The sequence below is a fragment of the Heptranchias perlo genome, chromosome 32 (genome assembly GCF_035084215.1).
Source record: "Heptranchias perlo isolate sHepPer1 chromosome 32, sHepPer1.hap1, whole genome shotgun sequence".
In the NCBI taxonomy this organism is placed as follows: Eukaryota; Metazoa; Chordata; class Chondrichthyes; order Hexanchiformes; family Hexanchidae; genus Heptranchias; species Heptranchias perlo.
Genome location: NC_090356.1, coordinates 10,736,526 through 10,763,100, shown reverse-complemented (window position 1 = coordinate 10,763,100; position 26,575 = coordinate 10,736,526). Strand labels below are relative to the sequence as shown.

The 26,575-nt window shown below is 42.5% G+C and overlaps 1 protein-coding gene across 1 annotated transcript in view; it reads right to left on the bottom strand.

Annotated features, from left to right (window-relative positions):
* Positions 1–26,196, bottom strand: part of h6pd (hexose-6-phosphate dehydrogenase (glucose 1-dehydrogenase)) — a 44,357-nt gene extending 18,161 nt beyond the window's left edge. Inside the window, exons 1-3 of the mRNA XM_067970334.1 lie at positions 25,887–26,196; positions 20,074–20,734; positions 13,106–13,223 (exon numbers count right to left, since the gene is read on the bottom strand). Coding sequence (XP_067826435.1) covers positions 13,106–13,223; positions 20,074–20,703 — 748 coding nt within the window. The 5' untranslated portion in view covers positions 20,704–20,734; positions 25,887–26,196. The remainder of the gene's footprint in view (positions 1–13,105; positions 13,224–20,073; positions 20,735–25,886) is intronic.
* Between the last annotated feature and the right edge of the window lie 379 nt (positions 26,197–26,575).

Here is a 26,575-nt window from a genome sequence, read left to right as displayed (position 1 = left end):
TTTATGTGAAGTCTTAACTTCGGACAATGCGTTTTTAGAGCAAATTCGATATCTATATTCCCCAGGGTGAGCAGCTCATTCTGACAAATGGTGCGTGACAAGGCAAGGACATTCCCATGCCCACTCCAATTTCCATCAGTATTAGCCCTCTTGCCATAGCTAGCTCATAAAAATCCAGAAAATCGCACTGGAAAATTGGATCCACCAAGTGTGTTTGTGTGTTGGTGACATACATCAAATCTATTACTTCTTTAGTGGACCTGACTGTGGAGCATAATCAGCACTGGGATGCAAAGCAAACTGGACAAATTAAAAGTGACAGATATACAAAAAACTGTAACCGCTCATCACCACCTTCTTTCTGTCAGTTTTAAGAAGGTATTGGATCTAAAAAGGTAAATACTTAGGATCAGTACAACAAAAGCAAAATACTGCAGATGCTGGAAATCTGAAATAGAAACAGAAAATGCTGGAAATACTCAGCAGATCAAGCAACGTCTGTGGAAAGAGAAACAGTTAACGTTTTAGGTCGATGACCTTTCGTCAAAACTGTAACTAGATGGTACCTTCTGTCTTCCCCCCCACACACTCCCCCATTTTGATTGTTTTCTTTGATCTTCTCCTAAAGATGCGGACTCTGACTGGGGTACAGTTCCATGGATAGCTGCAGTCATGTGGTACTTTGCCCCAAGGGCTCATTCTTCATGTGAGCTTAGAACTAGAGTGTTGGGAGGCTTTTCAACCAAGGAGGATTTCATAGCTAAAAGCCTGACCCCGTTCTCATCTGATGTCTGGAGAAACAGTACAAGTCAGTGTATATTGATGACGAGCAGGAACCCTGGCTGATGTTTCCCTTCCCCTCCCCACCCCCTCCCCACAATCCAGAGGCACAGAGGTCAATTGCAGCAACCCTATTGCTGCCCTGGCTGAGATCAGGTAACTCGAAACAAGCCAAGAGTCACACTGGAACCTTCTGGTCTGCCTGGCTCAGTGCTATGCTGGGCAGTGCTTTTACCCAATCAAATCATCAGAGTAGCCAACATTATAGCACTATAACTGGGGATGCCAACTCTGGGCCTGAGCACTCATTCAGTTGCAGGTACCTCCAAGCTTAAAAAAAAAATAATTTTCTAACAACCTAAAGGTCTCCCTGTATACAAATCAGCCAAACAACACAGCCCAAGCATCCCTAAGAGGTGCACGTTCACTCCTTTGTTTTTGTGACCTGGAGGCTGGGGCAATTCTTCTGAACACGCCCCATCTCCTTACAGGCATGGCACCGCACACCCTCTCAGGTCCAGAATGTTCTGTAGTTGAAATTGTCTAATTGGACTTGAACACTTCCATCTATATCCTCTTCCCACACCAACTGTATAAAAAACCTGGTGCCTGAAAGAGGAGAAATGGCACAGGCTGGCTTCCCTGCAGCCAAGGGGGATGGGTATGATGTTGGATTTTATCTCCCCCCAACTCCCGAAGGTGAGGGAGAAGGAGTTAATCAGGCACAAATGGTGGGACATGGGAGAGGATGATCCACTCCTTATCATTGCTATCTGTGTGACTGGTCTCTTGTCAGAACCGGACTGTCTAGGATCAATGATGAATAATAGACCCTTGGCGCAGATACTGGAGGGCATCTGATGCTTTTGGAACTGAAATCCATCGAGGACCAGGGTCCATCAATGACAGCAAGAGGGAAAAAGAAGAATCAAGATGAAACACTGCCCTCCATCTCTTGGTACAACAGGTACAGTCAACATATTTGTGAAACCTTGTTGAGGCTATTGCATGAAAACTGCAATTGTCCTCTGCTCATAAATTGCACAGAAAGTTGCTCTGAGAAGCAGGCTTCAGGCATGCTCGCCCCATAATACACCCCACCCCATTGCCCAATCGGGGCCAGCATTACCAGCACACCCAATCATGTAATTGGCCTCCATGTCTCCAAGTAAATATGCTATTAATGAAGTGAAAACCAGAGGAACCATGGTAAAAGATTCCATTTTTGTCACAGAAAGCTCTAAGTGCACCCTGGGACGTGTTGCTATGGCCTACTCCATTGAATCACGACCTAGGTATACAACGCACATCAAATGGAAGTCATATCCTTTATGAATGCAACGACACCAGTCGACTGAAAGCTTTCATACATGTAGATCAGGTCTGAGCACTCATGTCCAAAGATTTCAGAAATTTTTGTCAAATCGCCAGGAAGAAAAAATTTCCCCAGGTACTTTCTGCCAAAAGTGATCCAGTTTAAACACTGCACGATTCAATGTGAACTGTGTTCAACCACATTGCAACACACCTTGAAAAATTGTTTGGGGGAAGGACATTTAGGACTGCGATGAGGAGAAATTTCTTCACTCAGAGGGTGGTGAACCTGTGGAATTCTCTACCACAGAAGGCTGTGGAGGCCAAGTCACTGAATATATTTAAGAAGGAGCTAGATAGATTTCTAGACACAAAAGGCATCAAGGGGAATGGGGAGGGAGCGGGAATATGGTATTGAGATGGAGGATCAGCCATATTGAATGGCGGAGCAGGCTCGAAGGGTCAAATGGCCTACTCTTGCTCCTATTTTCTATGTTTCTATGTTCAAATTATAGTTAAGAATAACTAAAACAGCTTTAAACTAAAACACCCAAACAGATCTTGTAGTTCTGGTCTAGTTCTTCTGTTCAACAAAACTGAAGACCTTCGTAAAATGGGTCAACTGTCCCACGGAACTGGTCCAATGAACAAGTGACCAGTTTTGGATCAGGCTCAAGTTAATCCCTGAAGTACAAGGAGGTAAAAACTGATTGTAGTTGAGGTGATGCCATAGGGAGCTGCCCTATGGCATCACCTCAGTGCTTCAGCAATGGTGAGACCCACAGTCTCTCTCTGAAGATCTGACCTCACTCATGTCGCTTTGGGGAAGAGGGGGATGGTTTAAAAAGCAGAGGGCAATTTGTCCTTGGACCTCGATTGCAGGCCTCTTAATGGCTGGTTTACAGCAGCACTGGTGGAGGCCTGGGAGCAGAATGACCACCTGCTCACCTTCTCAGTCACACTTGGAGAGCAGCCAAGAGAGGAAGCAGGATAAAAATAGAGGGAGTTAACCACAGGATTGAAAAAGAGAAATTGAATATCCTGCACAGATACAGCAACAGTGAATCTACTGCCCCAGTTTCACTAAGCACTGATGTATCACTAGTCCATCGACTAACGCACTCTGGGAAAGAAAGAGGTCAGTTAGACCCAGAATAGGTGATTTCTAACTTGGGAAAAAAAAAATCTTTTTTTAAAAAAAACTATCAAGACTGGTTTGCTCAGGTCAAGGACGGGATTCAAATGGCATTCTGGGAAAGGTGCGTTAACAGAGGCATTCATACATTGCACTCAGTGACAGAAAATATCACGCGTGAATGAAATAGCATGAGCTCTGCAAGTTGACTGCTGATGCTGTGCCTCCTGCATTTGTGTTTTGCCAATTCAACTCAGCAGTCTGTGCTCCTTCCATGTGCCACGGTCAATGCGTGGAAGATTAATTAAATTGATCAATACTGCGGATCCACCACTGCCTGGTGATTAAACGCAAAAAGCCTGACTCAGCACTAAAAGAGCCAGCCAGGCTGAACTATGAACATTACAATGTGTCCCCTAAAAATGAAAGGCAGGACACAATGTGAAATCTGAATAGCTGTTTTAATGGGAAGCACGATTATCTTGCATTAGATTTCAAGGGCACATCCTGTAATTTTTTTTTAGTACATTCTGAAAACCTGAAACTCTGGGGACCCAGAAGGTTTCTCAATGATATCCTGACTCATTGAAAGTCACGAATACTACACAGTGTTAAACAAAAACTGCTGTATTTTATTTCCATATTAAAAAGATACCAGCATTGGACCGTTCGCAGATAAAATGTCAGATAACTGCTAAGTCGAGAGGTTTCGAGACCCCATGAGCTTGGTTGTCCGGATTTGGATAGGTGGTGGAATGCAGAGTCGCACGCTGGGTAGCTGTGGTCTCCGCTGGCTCCTGCGGCCGCAAGCTTTGTAGTTCAGTGACCTACAGTCATCAGAGCAACACAGACGATAACGCAGGAACATAACGGATTGGAAGGGGGTCACTGCAGTTCATCACGGTTGGTCTCATCCGCCTTTTGAAGGCATTTCCTCCATCAAGGTCCTGCTATCCTGCCCAGTCCCAACCCACCTACATCCGTGAATCTACTGACGCCCTCTGCAACTTTAACAAAATACACTTAACCGGCCCTAACTGTCTCCTTTTCACTGTGGATGTACAGTCTCTTTACACGGCCATCCTTCACCGGGACAAACTGCACGCCCTCCAGCGGCCCAATCAGTGCCCATCCGCCACCACCCTCCTCCACCTGGCTGAACTTGTTCTCACACTGAACAGCTTTTCCTTTAACTCCTCTCACTTCCTCCAGGAAAAAGGTGTTGCTATTGGAATCTGCATGGGTCCGAGCTACGCCTGTCTATTTGTAGGATATGTTGAACACTCTTTGCTCCAGTAACTACTCGGTCCCCCCTCACTGACCTTTCTTTCCCGTTACATTGATGACTGTGTCAGTGCTGCTTCCTGCTCTCGCCCAGATCGAGAGAGTTTCCCAAAACAGGCTTTAGGTAACTTAATCATAGAATCATAGAAAGTTACAGCACAGAAGGAGGTCATTCAGCCCATCATGTCCCTGCCGGCTGAAAAAGAGCTATCCAGCTTAATCCCACTTTCTCGCACTTGGTCCGTAGCCCTATAGATTACGGCACTTCAAGTGCACATCCAAGTACTTTTTAAATGAGTTAAGGGTTTCTGCTCCTACCACCCTTTCAGGCAGTGACTTCCAGACCCCCACCATCCTCTGGGTGAAAAAAATTTCTTCTCAGCTCCCCTCTAATCCTTTTACCAATTACTTGAAATCTACACCTCCTGGTGACTGACCCCTCTGCTAAGGGAACTAGGTACTCCCCATCCACTCTGTCTAGTCTCGTCATAATTTTATACACCTCAATTAAATCTCCCCTCAGCTTCCTTTGTTCCAAAGAAAACATCCCCAGCCTATCCAATCATTTCTCATAGCTAAAATTCTCCAGCCCTGGCAACATCTTCGTAAATCTCTTCTGTACCATCTCGAGTGCAATCACATCTTTCCTGTAATGTGACCAGAACTGTACACAGTACTCAAGCTGTGTTCTAACCAATGTTTTATACAGTTCTAGCATAATCTCCCTGCTCTTATATTCTATGCCTCGGCTAATAAAGGAAAGTATCCCGTATGCCTTTTTAACCACCTTATCTACCTGTCCTGCTACCTTCAGGGATCTGTGGACATGCACTCCAAGGTCCCTTTGTTCCTCCACACCTCTCAGTATCCTCCCATTTACTGTGTACTCTCTTGCCTTGTTCACCCTTCCTAAATGTATTACCTCACACTTCTCTGGATTGAATTCCATTTGCCAGTTTTCTGCCCACCTGACTAGTCCATTGATATCTTCCTACAGTCTACAGTTTTCCTCCTCACTATCAACCACACGGCCAATTTTTGTATCATTAAATATGTAAAGGGACTGAACGCCCATTTTAGGTGGCCGACAGGGACACATGAAAAATGGCCCGACCCAATTTCGGGTCGGTCGTTTTCCAGGTGTCCATTGGGGCTCAGGACGTTGATCCACGAAATTGGGCCTCATTGTACTCATTTTATGCCCTTAAAACAGGTGCAACAAGCTCTAATTTCTATCTCAATGAAGCTCAATGAAAGCTGAAGGAACAGCACATCACCTTTCTATTAGGCACTTTGCAGCCCTCTGGCCTTAATATTGACTAACAACTTCAGGCCTGAATTTTAGCTCCCGTCTTCTCTCTGGCAGAAAGTGCTGCCATGTGGGACAGGTATGCTGGCGTTTCCAGGGATGGGGGGGGGGGGGGTGGGGGGGGGGAAATGGAGCAGGTTGCTACTCGTGGTGCTGCCCGACATAAGAACACTGTGATGGGGGGGGTGACCTGGACTATCTGTGTCAACCTACTTTTCTCTTCTACCAGGCTCCTAGGCCACTGCAGCTTTTGCCAGTTATTTATGCGTCCATCTGCCCATCCCCCACCCCTTTAGCTGTTCACAAACTCCTGTGTCTCTCATATATTTCTTCAATTTCTCTCATTACGCTCATGTTGATCACGTCTACCATTTAACTATCTCCTATCTACCACTTAAGCACTTCACAGGTAATTCTATTTCTTTTCTTCAGTGTGTATATTTTTTCCTCCCCCTTCCCTGTTCCTTTTTAAATGCTGTTCATTGGTAATATCTTTCAGTTCTGGATACCCAAAAAGTTAACTTCTCTGTTTTCTCTGCCGATGCTCTCGTTTTCTGATTTCTAGCATCTGTAGTATTTTGCTTTTTGTCCATTGATGTTTAGATTTCCTTATCCATACTGAAGTAGACGAATTGGTTGATTTATAAAGAGTTTGTACGTTAAACTGTTAATTTTAAGGTCAGGTCTTGACTATTAGCCTTGCCTTAAGTCACAACTAAAGGAGTTCCTTTAAGCACAAACCACTTTATTATTCAGCGTGAAAGTAACTTCACTCTCACATCCCCACTTAGCTTTTGAAAACCAATTTCTAGCTTAACATTTTGGACGTCACACAGGTTTCTTCATGCCTGGGGAAATGTCCATGGCCTTCAGTATCGTAAATCTGTTGCCTGCCAGTTAGAAACTACTGACATGGAACTCAAGATGGCTTATTAGATAGAATTAACAGTACAGAAACAGGCCATTCAGCCCAACTGGTCTATGCTGGTATTCATGCTCCATGCGAGCCTCCTCCCACCCTATCAGCATATCCTTCTATTCCTTTCTCACTCACGTACTTGTCCAGCTGCTCCTTAAATGCATCCATGCTATTCGCCTCAACTACTCCTTGTGGCAGTGAGTTCCACATTCCAACCACTCTCTGGATAAAGAAGTTTCTCCTCAATTCCTTATTGGATCTATTAATAATCATCTTATATTTATGACCCCTAGTTTTGATCTCCCCCACAAGCAGAAACATTTGCTCTACTTCTACCCTATCAAACCCTATCATAATTTTAAAGACCTCTATTAGGTCACCCCTCAGCCTTCCCTTTTCTGGAGAAAAGAGTCCCAGCCTGTTCAACCTTTCCTGATAGTTGTAACGTCTCAGTTCTGGTATCATCCTTCTAAATCTTTTTTGCACTCTCTCCAGTGCCTTCATATCCATTTTGTAATATGGAGACCAGAACTGTGCACAGTATTCCAAGTGTGGTCTAACCAAAGCTTCAGTACAAGTTTATCACATGACTCCCTTCAAATTCCCTTTGAGTTTTGATACAAAAACCTCCCAGTTAGTTAGCTCTAATTCGCATCAGATGTATCTCACCACAGTAAAGACTGACCAGGAAAGAGAAAAGAAACTGCTTCCCAGGGTGGAAAAGGTTATTTTATCACATCAGGCTGCAGTCTGGGACCTTTGCTCCTCCAAAGTTGAGGGTGCTGTAACAAATGCTTTGTGTTACTGAGTTACTTCAATTCACATCTAAAAGACAGAATTTACTTTGAAATAAAATCAGTTCACAGAAACATTCTGGAGTTTGTACTCATGTCTGATCTATGATAAAACTTTAATGTGTCTCACGACTGTTTTAACATATTGTGGTAGCTGCATCACTGAAAATACAGCAGCATGTCTGCTGAGGAAATACAAATATTTGCTTGTACAACCCCTGTATAAGCCCAGAAAGTTAAGGAAGAAAACATGAAACTGAATATCACAACAGGGCAATCCTTCAGGACAAGTACTTTGCTTTTTAAATATTATTTTATCCTGCTAAGTTGGTATATTACCAAATAGTGCAACACCCCTCAGACAAACAGCTGATTATATACCTGTGTTTAACTTGTCCTGCTAAGTATGTATTTTCTAGGTTCACGTAATTTACTTTGGTCCATTGTGTGGTGTATTGCCCATTGCTCTTGCTTTCCAAACTCTGATCCAGTGTGAACAAAATAACAGGCAAATAAATTTAGACACCTTGGCTGCCCTATCACTGTGCCTCAGTATACAGATGTCAACAATTGCATTAACCAAGGCACCAAGGAGCCCTAGTAAAATTGAAGTCAATGGGAATCAGGGGAAAACTCTCCAGTGGCTGGAGTCATACTTAGCACAAAGGTAGTGGTTGTTGAAGGCCAATCGTGCCAGCCCCAGGACATTGCTGTAGGAGTTCCTCAGGGCCGTGTCCTAGGCGCAACCATCTTCAGCTGCTTCATCAATGACCTTCCCTCCATCATAAGGTCAGAAATGGGGATGTTCGCTGATGATTGCACAGTGTTCAGTTCCATTCACAACCCCTCAGTTAATGAAGCAGTCCGAGCCCGCATGCAGCAAGACCTGGACAACATTCAGGCTTGGGCTGATAAGTGGCAAGTAACATTCGCGCCAGACAAGTGCCAGGCAATGACCATCTCCAACAAGAGAAGGTCTAACCACCTACCCTTGACATTCAACGGCATTACCATCGCCGAATCCCCCATCAACATCTTGGGGTTCACCATTGACCAGAAACTTAACTGGACCAGCCACATAAATACTGTGGCTACAAGAGCTGGTCAAAGGCTGGATATTCTGCGGCGAGTGACTCACCTCCCGACTCCCCAAAGCCTTTCCACCATCTCCAAGGCACAAGTCAGGAGTGTGATGGAATACTCTCCGCTTGCCTGGATCAGTGTAGCTCCAACAACACTCAAGAAGCTCGACACCATCCAGGACAAAGCAGCCTGCTTGATTGGCACCCCATCCACCACCCTAAACATTCACTCCCTTCACCACTGGCACACAATGGCTGCAGTACCATCCACAGGATGCACTGCAGCAACACACCAAGGCTTCTTCAACAGCACCCCCCAAACCCACGACCTCTACCACCTAGAAGGACAAGAGCAGCAGGTACATGGGAACAACACCACCTGCACGTTCCCCTCCAAGGCACACACCATCCCGACTTGGAAATATATCGCCGTTCCTTCGTCGTCGCTGGGTCAAAATCCTGGAACTCCCTACCTAACAGCACTGTGGAAGAACCTTCACCACACGGACTGCAACGGTTCAAGAAGGCGGCTCACCACCACCTTCTCAAGGGCAATTAGGGATGGGCAATAAATGCTGGCCTTGCCAGCGACGTCCACATCCCATGAACGAATAAAAAAAAACTTCTTTATTTTGATCCAAAACGATGTACAAAATGTTTATTGTAGACCATACAGCTGCATCGATGTCGATGTGAATTGAAGTTTTAAAATACACTTTTAAAATTAGAATTCAAATGATATTAAAAAGTAATCATTACAGTGTATCTCACAAAGGGAAACAATTCACTGTAATATTTACTATTAACTTCAACTGGTAACAAACTAAAAAAGAGCTTAAAGAATAATTTCTTTACCGATCATCCATTTTAGCTAATTGCAAGCCTCTGTCAATCATACAAAAACACTTCCGGGTCAAAGGGAAGAATCGGGGAACTTCCTGTATTTGACCAATATGGATATCTTAACCCCAGAAGCACTTAGTTGTACAGTCCTTTGATAGTGTATTCATCCAGAAACTTTTAGGGGACCTGAGACTTCTGTTGGAATTACTACTATAGTGATTGTATCACTAACAACAAAGGACTTTTCCTGCAAATAATCAGTGTTCATAAAGACAAACAACATTTTGGTGATGAAGATGGTTCAAGAATATTAATGAAGGTTCATGGATAATCGAGGAGGAATTAAAGAGGTACAAATATCATTAATTAACTCCTATAGGTTATGCAGGCGTCACTTAGGTATAGGCCCATGTATGTCTGGAATGAACCCATAACATAGATCTAGCATTTCCTATATATTTGTCTGAGTATTAAACCAATTCCACTGGTAGTATGGCCTTGGGATTGACTCATTTCCGTACTTCATCTGTGTTATAACTCTACTTCAATTCCTTCAAGGTAGAAGAAATGACTCCAGTGCGCATTGATGGGTTTTGATATCACCAACACTACATGAAAGACAACTTTGCTTTTGCATTACGGAGGAGAACAATTGCATGATTCATTTGACACACTGATACTGGAAATGGCACAGACTATGATAAGGCAAAGAAAGCAATTACTGACCATTTCACTCCTCCCAAAAATAGGACATATGAATCAATCAATCGTGTTTTGACGGGCTGAAAATACAAGAATGAATCTGTAGATGGACACAGGGCAAAATGTGGTTTTACTGAGTCAGGTTGTGAAATCAAATGGAAGGACATTCAGCTAAACCTTTGTGCCTCCAAGCCCTGGAGATAAAGCACACCTCAGATAAACTTTTAGAACTGACTAGAGCACTTCATCTAGTTGAATGTTATTTGGCAGATTTGAAAACTAAGCAACAAACCGGTCTCAACCTAAAGTGCGCACCGAATCACGCCAAGGCAAAACTACATTCAATCCTGGCCAATTCCAACTGTAAGTGTTGTTACTATGATGGAAAGTAACCCCAAATTGGTGATTGTCCAACAGCAAGGGAAACAAAATCACTTCTAATGGTGCTGTCAGTCATCCAAACATGGACCTCCAAAAAAAAAACATCAGGTAAAGCATGTTGTCCCAGGTATATATACAACCAGTCAAAATAGCACAATGTGCAGCAAGTTACTGAAACTGAACCCATTATATGCAGCTCCGGTGATAATGACAATATTTATTCACCAGATCAGAGCAGCACAGCATCAATTCATGGTTCAGCAAAGAGCCCATGACAACCGCATATTAAGATGTATCAATTCAACTCATGTCCACGGATAGTATCAACAGACCCAGTTTCCAATCTATTGTTCCTGGTTCTGAACCTTGTACCACATGCAGATCCAGTTATTTCTATTTGATATAAAAACACCCCTTCCAGTGCTTGGTAAATTTTTGCTGACATGGAGTTTGGCAAGGAGTCCAGAACAAGGGGGCACAACCTTAAAATTAGCACTAGGATGATCAGGGATGATGTCGGAAAGCACTTCTTCACATAAAGGGTAGTGGAAATCTGGAAAACTCTCCCCCAAAAAGTTGTTGAGGTCAATTGAAAATTTCAAAATTGAGATTGATAGATTTTTGTTCGGCACGGGTATTGAGGGTTATGGAACCAAGGCAGATACAGATCAGCCATGATCTAATTGAATGGCTGAACAGGCTCGAGGGGCTGAATGGCCTACTCCTGTTCCGATGTCGCAGCTAATGTGTTCACCATGAAAAGAAAGCCTGGTGGTTTACTTTGTCGACGCACAGCTCAGGCAGTACAGCTCATTAGTCTACGTTCAGCAGCAATATACCAATAATGGAGGATGCTATTTTCTGTGAATTCTCTTAGGTATCCCAGTTATAGGCAAGTCAAACTGCAAGCAGTTCAAAGAGTATATTGTCAAGTCCATCATTCCAATTACTCAGCATCATTGCAAGATATCATTTCCTCTTTGGAAGAAGGTTGAGGCAAGGCCAAAAGAGTTGAAGGATAATGGTCTAACTGAAGACACAGATGGTCCTACACCTTGAGTAACACCTCTTTTAAATCATCCCCAACCTTAAGAACCCTAACAATATCCAACTTTTAGTCGATATACATCTTTGTGTAGATTATACGAGCAACAAAGCAATTAAGCATGACTGACATGATACTCCAATGTTGCAAACGTTTATCGAAGAGGTAAACAAAAAGAACAATCAGGTAGGGCATATAACTGGCAGCCAATCTGATAACGCCAGTTTCCGTCCCCACCGAAGTTAAAGTGGGGCGTAGAAACTGGACTGTGTCTATCAGAGAGAGAGGGAGAGGTGGAGAGAGAGAAAAGAGAAAGAGATCATATATAAAGCAAATAATTAAAACTATTCTATGCATTGGAGGCCACTCCAGTTCCTGTTTGTGGAATTGTAACCAAGTGGCTCTGTCACAAATGGGACCACAAAAGAGAAGTACAGATGAGGGAGCCATTCAGTCCAACTATCTCAGAGATGTAGTGAGTTACAACAGAGGGTGGTGCAGATCCAGAGAGCGCTCCTATTATGCGGAGAGGTTGAGATGAACTGGGGTGGGAGGAGGCTCATGTGGAGCAGAAACATTGGCATAGATCAGTTGGGCTGAATTGCCTGTTTCCATCCTGTAAATTCTGGGTAATTCTATGTAATTATCTTTAGCAATGCAAAGGATACATGACTTGAAGTTAAGCTGTATGCTTTTTTGAAGGACAAGCTGAAAGAATTATAGGGCATCAAAACTAATACCGTTGAAGGGACTGACTGACTGCTTGAAGCACACTGGTAAAGATTAAATATTAAAACAGAAAGTCCTCTGACTTTTTTTTTGAGAATGGACAGGAAGTCACGACTCAGTGGAAGCAGCTACTTGACAAACATTTTCCAATCATCCTCTCGGCAGGATTTCTGCAATGGTTTGAGGTTTGTTCTTTCATTGAATTAAAATTTTAAAAAGCCCATCTGCCAGATGATTCTGCCTCGAGCTATGGAGTTAGATTGTCCTATAAATTTTCATAGAAATTTCAGCACAGAAGGAGCCCATTGTACCCGTACTCGCTCCACATCAGAGCTACCTACTCAAAGACCATTTTCGTGTCCTTTCCCTAGACCTTTTAATATTTGTCTTCAAACATTTCTCTAATTTTGTCTTAAATATTCTGATCGACTTGGCTTCAATACACATGTTCTAATAACCCTATCTGTGAAAACATTTCTTCTGGCCTCCCCTTACTTGCTTCTTATACTAACCCCAAATTTATGCCTCTTTTTCACCTATTCACTGAAAATAATCTTACACTATTTACCCTCTCAAACTACTTTCCAAATTTCAAACACTTCTATTGATTGCCTCCCTTCACCTTCTCTGCTCCAGCAAATACATTTTTTTTGTAAGTTTAATTTTTCAAAACTTCCCAAAAGAGCTTGAGGTGACATTGAGAGTTCCACTTGACTTCGCGTGATGTCCATTTGCTGACTCAGCAGCAACATAATTTCTTGCACATACACAATCTATGTCATCCCTACCTTTAGAATCCACAGTCTCTTTCATGACTATTTCCACTCTTTCAATGTGATGTTGGTTCCAGATGGGATCTAAGGAATGATGATTATCATGCCGGAATGGCAAGATATGGGCAATCGCCTGAAACCACGGTTAGAAAAAAAAAGGTAATGAATGAAAATACTTCGACCTTAATGCACTGTCTGATTTATTTTTTTTCACCTCAGGTATCTTATAGTTTTGACACCCACACTCCAAGCACTATACCCTGCTTGACTTGGTGGACGGGGACCTGCTCCTGGCTCTCAATCAATCCTATAAACAGACAACAGGGGTTATGCGAGAGCAGCCCAACCCAATGCACTGCGTGATTTCGCTCCTTCAACTCGATACCCCGTTAATTCCCCCAACCTGATGGACTGACCGCAATTGGTAACTTATCATGCAGTGATAGGCGGTTGTGAATCCACAACATTGCTTCGTGATACAGATTCACTGGTGCAAAGAAAGCTACACCACTGGGATAGCAACCTGTCTTTTTCTGCCTGATCTCACAAACAAGTGCCTCCTATCATCACCAACCCTTCATATTACCTGGTCAAGTTGGTTTTCCAACAGCTGTTGTTGAGCAGATAGTCAAAATTGCACAGTTAAAGCTGGTTCTGTGAAATCATTACATTGGACTACAAATCTGTAAGGGTTTTTAATAGTACCAATAACCAACAGGAAATAGTACTGTACTGTGATGCAATATTTTCTACAATTTATGTAACTAAACACATCAGAAATCCAAACTGAATAGCAGGTTGAAACAGCACATGAAAACTCAATACCTCTTCATTGGCTATAAGAGTAGACCATGAGGTAAGATTCATTGGTGTGCACTCCCTCCCCCCTCCCCCACCCCTGCTCCCTGTAAAAAAGTGTTTTAACCAATTTCCATTATATATATATTAGTTGAATTATGTCTTGACCAAATGACGTATTTCAACTTTCCAGGACACATCTTGCAAACTCACCATATGTAACATGTCTTGATTTCCAAGTACATAAGAACACAAGAAATAGGAACACGAGTCGGCCATTTGGCCCCTTGAGCCTGCCCCGCCATTCAATAAGTTCATGGCTGATCTTCGACCTCAACTCCACTTTCCCGCATCCCCGTATCCCTTGATTCCCCTAGAGTCCAAAAATCTATCTACCTCAGCCTTGAACATATTCAACGACTCAGCATCCACCGCCCTCTGGGGTAGAGAATTCTGAAGATTCACAACCCTCTAAGTGAAGAAATTCCTCCTCATCTCAGTCTTGAATGGCAGACGCCTTATCCTGAGACTATGTCCCCTCGTTCTGGACTCTCCAGCCAGGGGAAACAACCTCTCAGCATCTACCCTGTCAAGCCCCCTCAGAATCTTATGTTTCAATGAGATCACCTCTCATTCTTCTAAACTCCAGAAAGTATAGGCCCTGCAATTTTGCAAGTACTGCAATTTTGCATTTTGAAAATGCCAGTTTCACAGTGATAACAAATCACTTGCTGTGATTACGTTCCTCCCAATCAAGAATGGCTCACACCACAATTTCTACTTATTAGCAACGGGTGAATGTGATTGCGAGCCATGTTTGCCAGTTTTCCCTCATATCGTTAGAGGTGCCTTGGGACGTTTTACTGAGTTAAAGGCACTATATAAATGCAAGTTTTTGTTGTTCTTGTTGTGCCTGGCCTGATAAAATACTGAAGAGGAACTTGCATAATTTTTCTCCCCATCGTTCCAGAGAGCGACAATTTATGCTGGTGCTTTCTTGATCCGATGCTGCACAGTGAGTGCCACCTGGCTATTTGACCACAAGAGGTATCACAGGCAAGCCTGATCTGGTCATAAACCACATGCGCACTAATAGGAATCACTGGATAACAATAAAGAAGGGGAAACCCTGGCCAAAAAACTAACAACTCCATTACTGCTCTGCCTGAAATCAGGTAACTCACAATGGCTGAACCTTCCTGATCTTTAAGGATCGCCGTTATGTAAGGCTGTTTCCCAATGGCTCACTGTGCTGCTAAGCCATTGGGAAACTGTGTGTATGTTAAACTTTGAAGTCTGCAGTTTTACATTTGATTCCCAGCAGTTCATTTGCATGATACACCTTCAGCATTTCTTCATCCATTCTCTGAAAAGATTAGTCAATTGTTTTTTCAATCAATCAGAGCTCTCATTGCCACACTACACAAGGAAATGCAAAAAGATGACTGTAGATTTCACCTGGATTATGTTTCCACCCCGCATTATACTTAAGCTGTTCTGTAGAAATATATGAACTCCAAAAGGGAGAAGAAAAGACCATCAGACCAATCAAACCCACCCCATCCAGACAACGATGCAACCTCATACACTGCAAGCCTGTCTCCAATTCAGGAAATTCCTCTCCAACACCCTAAGGCAATCAACCAAGGCTCTGGCAGACTGCAGTAACTAGCAACTGATCCTGTCGAACTGGAAATGAACTTTCAGGAACACGTCAAGCTCCTTTTTGAGGGACGGTAGCAGCTCCTTACCAACCACATGTTTAGGAAGTCTGGTCCCAAGGACAATTGCTCTCTGTGAAAAGAAATGCTTTCTGGTGTGTCGCGCAATTCTCACTTCAGATTGTGTAATTATGCCCTCCAGACCTGCCGTCTCCAGGTCTTACTCATCGCAAATAACCAGTCCAACCAGACTGAGCCCCTCCTTTCATCATTTTAAAAACCGCAATCATATGCCCTCTAAGTCTGCACGTCTTCATGGTAAGTAATTCTTGCATCTTATCCTCATAAATAACAGCCCTAAGGGTAGGTGTCATCCTGGTTGCCATCTTCTATACCCTCTCTGGAGTCTCAATATCCCTCACCACGTGCAACGGCCAAAACTGAATACAATACTCCATGTGTGGATGTACCAGGCCTTACAGCCTAAGCACAGTAGTCTTCATCGTATACTCAATGGTCCTCCCAATGACACCTAAAACCTTGTATTTGCTTTCTCTTATAAACACCTCACATTGCTTGTGTGCCTTTAATGATTCATCAATAATTACCCCCAGGCATATTTCTTGATACATTACCTTTAATGGGTATCTTTGCTCAGTATAAATATGCCTGGAGTTTCCCAACCCCAAATACATGACACTGCATTTGTCCATATTAAAAAGGACATCTGCCACACAAGGGCCCATTTCTTCTAACTTGTCTAAAATCAGCCAGTAACGCATTAATTTGGCTTGAATTACTAACTGCTTTGCACATTTTTCTGTATTCAGCAAATTTAAGAATGATTCCATTAATACCCCATTTAAATTATTAACGAAAATGATGAACCGCAATGGTTCCAATACAGGGGCCAGTGAAACTCCACGAATGATCCGCTCCATTCAGATCCACTCACTAATAACAATGCCCTGCTTATGAGATTTCAACCCACTACCCATCAACATAATAACTGTCCTATAATCCATTACATAATTTCATTTTTCCAATAGCATCTATGCAGTTCCTTATCCAGCAATTTTTGGAAATCAAGATATACACATCATCAACATAGGAACAGGAATAGGCCATTCAGCCCCTTGAGCCTCTTCTACCATTCGATGAGATCATGGCTGATCTGTATCCTAACTCCATCCACCCACCTTGGCTCCATATCCCTTAATAACCTTGGTTAGCAAAAAAAAAATCTATCGATCTCACATTTAAAATTATTGATTCACTAACATCCACCGCTTTTTGTGGGAGAGCGCTCCACACTTCTACCACCCTTTGCGTGAAGAAGTGTTTCCTAACTTCTCTCCTGAATGGCCTGGCTCTGACTTTAAGGTTATGTCCCCTTGTCCTAGACGCCCCCACCAGTGGAAAAAGTTTCTCCCTATCTACGCTATCAATTCTTTTCAAAATCCTAAAACCCTCAACTCAAATCACCCCTTGACCTTCTATATCCCAGGGATACAAGCCTGGTTTATGTAATCGCTCCTCGTAATCTAACCCTTGGAGCCCAGGTAACATTCTGGTGAATCTGCGCTGCACTCCTTCCAAGGCCAATATATCTTTTCTAAGGTGCGGTGCCCAGAACTGTACACACCACTTCATAGAAGGGATATCAGGCAAGCCTGATCAGGTCATAAACCACACATACACACGCTTTCTAATAGGAATTGCTGGATAACAGTCAAGAAAGGAAACGCTTGCCAAAAACTAACTCACCCCCATTACTGCCCGGCCTGAAATCAGGGCAGTATTGATTGCCATCTTCTATCATTTTGCTCACTTCCTCAAAGAACTCAATCAGTTTAGCGAGGTGGAACCTAGGTTTCCTGAAGCCATGCTGGGAGTCCCTAATAACCAACAAACTCTCCAAGGAATGAATCACATCCTGTGTCATGCTTTCCAACAGCTTCTCTATACCTGACTCGATAAACTCATGGCCCTATAATTATCAGAATCCAATTTCTTCCCCGTTTTTAAATACTGATACGATATCAGCCTCCCTCCAATCAATGTGAACCAGCCTGGACCTCATTCAGTTATTGAATATTTGATCCATTAGAAACATTAGGCTGCAGCAGGACTGAACCCATGGACTCAATGAAGAAAAGTGTTATTGCTTTATGTTACATGTGTGTGTGCTGTGTTTTCCCCATACCTGATAGCATCTTATATTGTCTATTGTAGACAGTAGTTGACTGTTTATCCACTGATATAATTGTTCCTGTACTCCATTGTGCCTAATTTCAATTAATACATTTACACGACAGAACAATTTGAAGGAATCAGAGCCTGACGTTGGCATATGCATCTCACATGTCTGAGTCGATAGAGCATTTCAGGCACTTGTACATTATAGCTCGGTGCAGTCTGGGCCCTGGGGAGCAATGGCAAAAAGATGTGCCTGCATTGCACTCCCATTTCCATATTGGAAACCTATCGCTGGATTCCTGGAAGCTTATCAGATCCACAGAAGAGGTAGTTCCAACAGCACAAAAAAAAAGTGGGTTGGGCGCTTTGGGGAATGCAGTCAACCCCATGTGAGATCTGTGCACTGAGGCTGACAACATGACTGCAATATAAAAAGCACCTTTAGAGCTGGTGTTAGCATCGTCCAGTTCAAATGAATGAGCAGCTTCTCCAAGGCAACATCTGCATGTTGCTATTTGAAAACTATGAATAAAAATAATTGAAGGCAGCCCATACACCGCTGGTCACAGCACTCGTTATACTAACATTTTAACACACTTTTCTCAGTCTCGCTACTGTACGCTAGGGTACAATTTGATAGATAAGGTACTACAGGGCTACCAGCACCCAAGTTCTTTATCTTCACCTCCCACAGTTAAGCCAAGAAAAGTGGTTCTAGACAGACTATTCACCATGGGGATTATCATAGCCAAACCTGATAAACTTGGTGCTGTCACCACGCAATATTCATAAACACACACTTCCAGCAGGATTCACTGAACTATAATCGGGAGCAGGATCCCTGCTGATTTTCTTCTCCCTTACTCAAAAAGAAGTTAATTTTAGCACTCCCATCACCATCTTAGCTGCGATTCTCTTGCTCATCAAAGAGCAGGGATCAAACCTGGGATCTTCCTGGTGTGTATAGCTCAGTGCCATATTACACAGTATCTTTATCACTGAACCTTTCTGGGGGTAAGTGACATTGCTCTTTCTTTACCGTGTTCAAATCTCATCATGGCAGTTTGAGAATTTGAATTCAGTTTAAAAAGCTGGTATCAGTAAAAGTGACCGTAAAACTGTTGGATTATCATAAAAACCCAACTGGTTCATTAACGTCCTTCAGGGAAGGAAACCTGCCGTCCGCCCACGGTCTGGCCTATATGTGACTCCAGTCCCACACCAACGTGGTTGACTCTTAACTGCCATCTGAAGTGGCCTAAAAAGCCACACAGTTGCATCAAACCAATGGGAATGGGCAATAAATGCCGGCCTTGCCCACGACGCCCAGGTCCTGAGAATGAATAATACAAAAAAAATGATAGTGCTTAATTTCACCAGATAATCAGCAGCTGCAGAAGGTCATCTGTCTAAATGTTCCATATATCTGCAGTGGGGCCCAGGCCAACAAATGATTAATTTTTTTTTAAATATGCAACGTTGAAAAATAGAATCATAGAAAGGTTACAGCACAGGAGGCCATTCGGCCCATTGAGTCCACGCCGGCTCTATTCAAGACCAATCCAGCTAGTCCCACTCCCTTGCCCTTTCCCCATAGCCCTGCAAATTTTTTCCTTTCAAGTACTTATCCAGTTCCCTTTTGAAGGCCATGATTGAATCTGCCTCCACCACCCCCTCGGGCAGTACATTCCAGATCCTAACCACTCGCTGTGTAAAAAAGTTATTCCTCATGTCACCTTTGATCCTTTTGCCAATCACCTTAAACGTATGTCCTCTGGTTCTTGACCCTTCCGCCAATGGGAACAATCTCTCTATCGAGACCCTTCATGATTTTGAATATCTCTATCAAATCTCCTCGCAACCGTCTCTATTCCAAGGAGAACAACCCCAGCTTCTCCAGTCTATCCACATAACTAAAGTCCCTCATCCCTGGAATCATTCTGGTAAATCTCTTCTGCGCCCTCTCTAAGGCCTTCATATATTTCCTGAAGTGCGATGCCCAGAACTGGACACAATACTCCAGTTGTGGCCGAACCAGTGTTTTATAAAGGTTCATTATGACTTCCATACTTTTATACTCTATGCCTCAAATAATAAAGCCCAGAATCCCGTATGCTTTTTTTAAACCACTTTCTCAACCTGCCCTGCCACCTTTAACGATTTGTGCACACATACCCCCAGATCTCTGTTCCTGTACCCCTTTTAGAGAATAGGCAGAGGGTCTGGATCATCAATTCAGCCCTCATGGGTTGCAATCAATAATAAGCCAAAATCAGTCACTTAAGATTTGCAGCTCCCTTGTTTGATAATGGGAGCCAGACTCACCTGTTTGCCAAGATAATGGTCAATCCTGTACATCTCCTCCTCTCGAAGAACCTTTTGCAGCTCCTCAGCCAACCTCTGAGCTGAATTAAGATCATGTCCAAAGGGCTTTTCTAGCACAACACGCAACCAGGAAGCTTTCCTTGGACGGCAGGTGGCGTTGACTTTAGTTGCTATATCAGCGTATGCAAAGGCAGGAACACAAAGGTAAAAAAGACGCCCTTCCTCCTCAAGACCCTCTTGCACGAGCAATTCCTCAATCTTCTTGTTAAGAATGGAGTAGTCTTCTTTTGTGTCTAACTGATGGTATTGGGTCAACTTTAAAAATTGTTCCTTGAGCAATGCACATTTGACCGAAGGCACATTCGGTAAACACGACAGACCTTTAAGTATCTCGTACATTGCTGGTGAGCCTTCAGAGGAGTGCAATCGAGTGCCACCATAAAAACTGAAGCTGTGCCCGCCACCAACCTGGTCCATGTACGACTGAAATAAACCTTGCCACAGATACTTTTTAGCCAAGTCTCCGGAGGCCCCCACTAAGATAACAGAAACATGGGCCTTGGATTCTGTAGTAAACATCTGCAGCAGTCCAGAGAAAAGCAGCCCATAAAAAACTTGTGAGGTGATCATTGTTGCACTGGGCTGAGTATTCTCCAGGCACCTTAAAAAAAGACAAAAACAAATCATTGAGATTCCAGTTCTCACTAGAAGTGACAATTTATAATCTCCACTGCACTTCATGACAATACTCAGTAATTTAACAAGAAATGTCATTTATATAGTGTCTTTCACAACTCCAGGACATCCCAAAGTACTTTTGAAGTAGTCACCATTGTTATATGGGCATATGTGGTAGCCAATTTGTGCATGGTGAGGTCCCATAAACAGCAAATGAGATGAACGACCGGTTAATCTGTTTTTTTTATGGTGTTGGTTGAGGAAAGAGTGTTGGCCAAGATACTGGGAGAACTCCTCGCTCTCCTTCAGAATAATGCTGTAGGATCTTTAATGTCCACCTCACCGGGTGGACAGGCCCTCAATTTAATGTCTCATCTGACAATACAGCACTCCCTCAGAACTGCACTGAACTGTCAGGCTGTAGTGGAGCTCGACTCTGACTCAGAGGTAAGAGTGAACCAAGCTAACACTTATCAATAGTACAGTGGTCCAGTGATCTGCCAGCAAAGGGGGTTTTCATCAGGTACAGGAGTACTGGCCAGAGATAATCAGACTCTCGGAGAACTAAAGAGAGTTTGAGTGTGTGAGCATTAGTGGGATTATAATCTCGAACTAGTGGCAGGGGTGCAACTAAGATATGGTAGCGTTGGGAGGAATTAGATCCAAAAGTATTTTGAAGAGAGGGGATGGAGGAGAATGAAGGCTGTCAGCTTTGATCACATTCCTCCTTGCCCAGAGGTTTTGCAACTGTGGCATCTTAGGACTAAGCTAGGAACCCTGTGTTAATTTGTTAAAGTGCATAGTATGCTTATATTGTATTTATTGATTATCACCATATAAGTGCTGTATGCTCTTTAAACAAGAAGCTAAAGAAAAATATCCCATCAATATAGCTGAATGGTGCTGATGCATCCAGTGAAATTCGGCACACTGCACATGTTCAGGCTGCACGATCCAAACTCATCTGACAAAGTCACAGCACTAGACAAAGATATCTAAATCCAAGCCTAGGCTTTTGGGAGAGGCTTAGGCCTTCAAGTAAAAACTTTAATGAAGGATTTAAAAGACACAAAATACAACAGGTGCAGAAAATAATTAATAAGGCTAATGGAATGCTGGCCTTTATATCTAGAGTACAAGGGGGCAGAAGTTATGCTGCAGCTGTACAAAACCCTTTTTAGACCGCACCTGGAGTACTGTGAGCAGTTCTGGGCACCGCACCTTTGGAAGGACATATTGGCCTTGGAGGGAGTGCAGCGTAGGTTTACTCGAATGATACCCGGACTTCAAGGGTTAAGTTATGAGGAGAGATTACACAAATTGGGGTTGTATTCTCTGGAGTTTCAAAGGTTAAGGGGTGATCTGATTGAAGTTTATAAGATATTAAGGGGAACGGATAAGGTGGATAGAGAGAAATTATTTCCACTGGTTGGGGATTCTAGGAGTAGGGGGCACAGTCTAAAAATTAGAGCCAGACCTTTCAGGTCTATCTCAGATTTAAATTTAGCAATTGATGCTAGCTCAATTGCTAAATTTAAATCGGAGATAGATAGCTTTTTGGCAACCAAAGGTATTAAGGGATATGGGCCAAAGGCGGGTATATGGAGTTAGATCACAGATCAGCCATGATCTTATCAAATGGCGGAGCAGGCTCGAGGGGCTGAATGGCCTACTCCTGTTCCTATATTCCTATGTTCCTAATTCCATGGGTACATTCAATCCTGTTATTGTGTGAAAAATGTAACTTCTTTGATGTTTTTAAAACTTTTATTTGGACATTAGAAATTTCACTTACTGAAAAAAATGTTGAAACAAAATTCAGGAAGCATCTGGAGAGATTTGTGGAAATACAGTGGCCAGATTGTGCAATCATAGTGGCGATGTACTCTCACCATCAAATAGCAGCTATTGTGTGTCACACAGTATGACACTTTTAACACTGAAAAGGCATACCACAGCACCACCTACAGGAGTAACAGCTTTTTCAGTGAAACACTCACCCCATGTACCAAATCTAATCTCCCAAGTTGTTGCACATGGTAAATCAGAAAATATGGTCTCTTTTACCTGTCTCTGCTCTCTCTGTCTCTCCTATATTGGTCACTTTCTTTCTCTTCTGCTTCTCTTGCTATCCTCTTCCTGCTGCCGCCTTCTTACCTTTTGGAGTGGGATATGGTGGATAGCATGGCATAGAGTGGCAGAGAAAGAAATCACTAACAAGCTGCACTTAGGGGGGGGATTGCAGGGAAAATGTGACCTTCAGTGGCTCCCTTTCCATCCCTCCTCCAATGTCTCGTGCTTGACCCCTCCACCACTATGCTATCGTGATCCTCTATCTCTTCACCTTCCCACTACCTCCTTCCCTTCCTACAACCATGTTGCTCCCATCATTATCTTCACCTTTCCCTCTTTGAATTACCCACTCAAATCCTGTACCCTTCCTTTGCTCTTCCATCACTTATCTCACCCATAACCCTTCATCTGCTCCCGTCCCACGTGCTCACCTCAAAGGCGAGTGATTAGAGGGCCGAGGCCCCCTTACCCTGTTTCCTTTCAAAATTCAACTTTCTTGTGAAAAAAAGAAATCAAATAAGAATGAGGAAAGAAACTGTCTATCTGCCAACCTCTCTCTGTTGTCTGTCCATCTCTCTCATGTGTTCGCAGGTGAGATAATTTGTTTCTATTTTTCCATAAGCCACTACCTTACTTCCAGTTTTAATATACACTGCTAAACCATAGTCTTGATCCAATGTCCCACCTTCAAAAATCACTTGTCTCCCACCAACCAAACTCTAAGGCTTAACCAGTTGATTAGTGAATATTACTCTGACTGTGACAGCTACTGAATTTAATATGTGAAATATCAACATTCTCTTATAGCATCATGGAAACTTGCAGCACAGAGGCGGCCATCATGCCTGTGCCAGCTTTGATAGAGCTATCCAATTAGTCACAATCTTTCCCTATAGACCTACAAATTTTTCGTGTAATAACTGTATTCTTTCATCTCCGATATCATCCTGGTAAATGTGCACTGTATATTTGTCATGGCACCAAGATTTTTCCTATAATAGGGCATCCAAATCTGCACATAGTATCTGTGGACTAATCAATGCCTTATACAGATTTGCAATTACCTCCTTGATTTTGTATTCAGTGCCCTTGTATATAATACATATATGCTTTATAATGGCTATTTTTACCTGCAATCCTGATTTTAAAAATCTGGTACTTGTGCCCCGAGATATCTCTTTATCCACTCCATTGAAGTTTTTACTGCTTGATGTATCTTTTCCTTCATTCTATTCTTTTTTACAAAATGCATTGCTTCATTACTGTGTACATAAATATGTATATACCAGTATAGTTTGTTGGTTTTGTTTTTTTGGTCATGTGATTTTATAGTATGTTTTTAAAATTAGCGTTTTGTTGGCTTTAGGATTAGAATATTAGCAATTCAAAGTGGTGCTCTGTTATTAGTCAGCATTAATTCCTTCATAAATAAAACATGACATTTTAGTATTTTAAAATGGAATATTTTTGTAACTATAATTTTTCTGGAGTTTAACTTTTAAATTTTTTTTTAAAAGTTGAGCCAAAATGGAGTCATGCAGCAATCAGAACAGCACTGCTACTGTTGAGAAATCATTTTAAAAGGTTTCTTTTTATTATTAGCAAGACTACTGATTTCACTGCCAATTGTTGTGTAAGATGACTCGAAACTGACAACACATTGAGCACTGAAAAATAATCTACTTCTTTGCAGTATATTACACACTTATAATTTTCCACTTATCAATTTCCTCCATTTATTTTTCATAAACCTTTTAAATCTTATAATTGTATAATCAGAACTAAAAACTCAAGCTTTGTTATTGGATATTTCAATATTGCATAATTGAATGTATAATCCCCATTGCTCAATTAACACACCATAAAACAGGGGTGTCCTGCTTGTGGCCCCCCAAACTCTGACAATTTGGTCCTCAAAGCCCGGGCAGCTCAGTTCTATTTTCACATTCCTACTTCCCGCTTTATCCTGTTTGAATTTTGTGGGCTTGGAGATTTGAAACAGCTGTTTTTGGTGCTGTTGTCTCAGTGATGGATAAATTCCAAACTGAAACGTCAAAATATTTTAGTATCAGCAAATGGAGATTTTTACAAATTAAAAAGGAGCATAGATGCAAACTTTACACGTGCCCCCGCACCCCCCCAACCCCGAGACCCCATTGTATGATTGTATGCAGCCCACGAAGACGATAAAGCTTGAACGAGCCCAAAGCATCCTACGGTTTCTCAACTCAACAGCAAATTCATCTTGCGTCTTCACCACAGAACAGAGTCCTTAAAGTTATAGGACTGGTGCAGCACACTCGGCTCCCACAAAATATGTAAATATGCTGAAACATTCAAAAGTTTTTAAGACAGATTTATGGAAATGCTACCAAAGCATTTGAAATATAAATGTGGCATGGTCATTCTTCTGACTAAAAAAAGTGTTGGAGCACGACATTATATTCACATGAATCCTTTTTTCCAGTGTGCATCAAATGAGGGGGAATAACATGGCTTGGAATTACAACGAAACCCTCTTAATGCCAAGTTTTAATCCTACAATGCATCCCAGTGCCTGATCCTCTCATTTCCATATGTAAATTATAAAGTAAAACATATATTTCCAGCTTATTAAAACTAATCAAAATCAAGAACTACTAAATTTAAAAAGCTGTGCTTAATCCATATCTGATTTCAACAGACCCTGAATAGTTCTATAAAGGTCAGACACACAATATTGTTTTTAAATCTATGGAGACTCCTCTTGACTATTTTTGTTAGGCAACTGTATTAATGGTTACGGAACAAAGGCTGGTGGATGGAGTTACGACACAGATAAGCCATGACCTAATTGAATGGTGAAACAGGTTCGAGAGGCCGATTGACCAACTTCTGTTATATGTTCCTTAGTAAAAGCGGATGGACACTCAAAGATTCAGGTAGAAAAAAAATTACAGAGGAGGTCCCACTCCTCGAGTTTTCCCCAAGTCTTAGTGAAAGACTATTGGTAAACCAGAAAAAAAAAACTTGCATCCTCAGGATTATCCAAAGTGCACTGCATCGAAATGAAATATACTCACTGTTGTTATGAAGGCAAATATAAGATGGTAGATGTAAACTTCGAGTAAGTTAAACAACGATTGATCAATCCGGGTCGCCTTGCTACTTTTATTCCATCTCAATCCAGAGAATGAACTGAAGGTTTCAACAGACTCAAGATCTGATCAGAGTGGTGTCGGTGAAAGTGTGGTGTTTCCTTGCAAGGGGGGATGGAATAACGGACACGGGTCTCTTATCCGGGCGTCACCTTGTTCCTCCTTGAGGACAGTGAAAAGGGAACATTGTGGCGGTTCGGGAGAAAGCCAGTTTTTGGTAGCAGAGTTGAAGTAAGGAATTCAAATCCCATCATAGCTTCGCCCCTCCCCATCTCTAATCTCTTCCAGCCCTACAGCTCCCCCCGCCCCGAGAACTCTGCGTTCCTCCAACTGACTTCGTGTGCATCCCCCACTCCCTTCACCCCACCAATGCGAATGTGCCTTCAGCCGTCTGGGCCCTAAGTTCTGGAATTTCCTCCCTAAACCCACTTCTCCCTCCTCAAAACCTACTTCTTTGATCAACAATCACCCCTCAATGTCAATTTTTATTTGATTATGCTTTTGTGAAGTGTCTCGGGATGTCTTTCTATGTTAACAGTGCTAAATAAACACAAGTTGCTGTTGCTGAATTACAGGGACAACGTACACTGAAAAGTGACATGAATTACATTTTT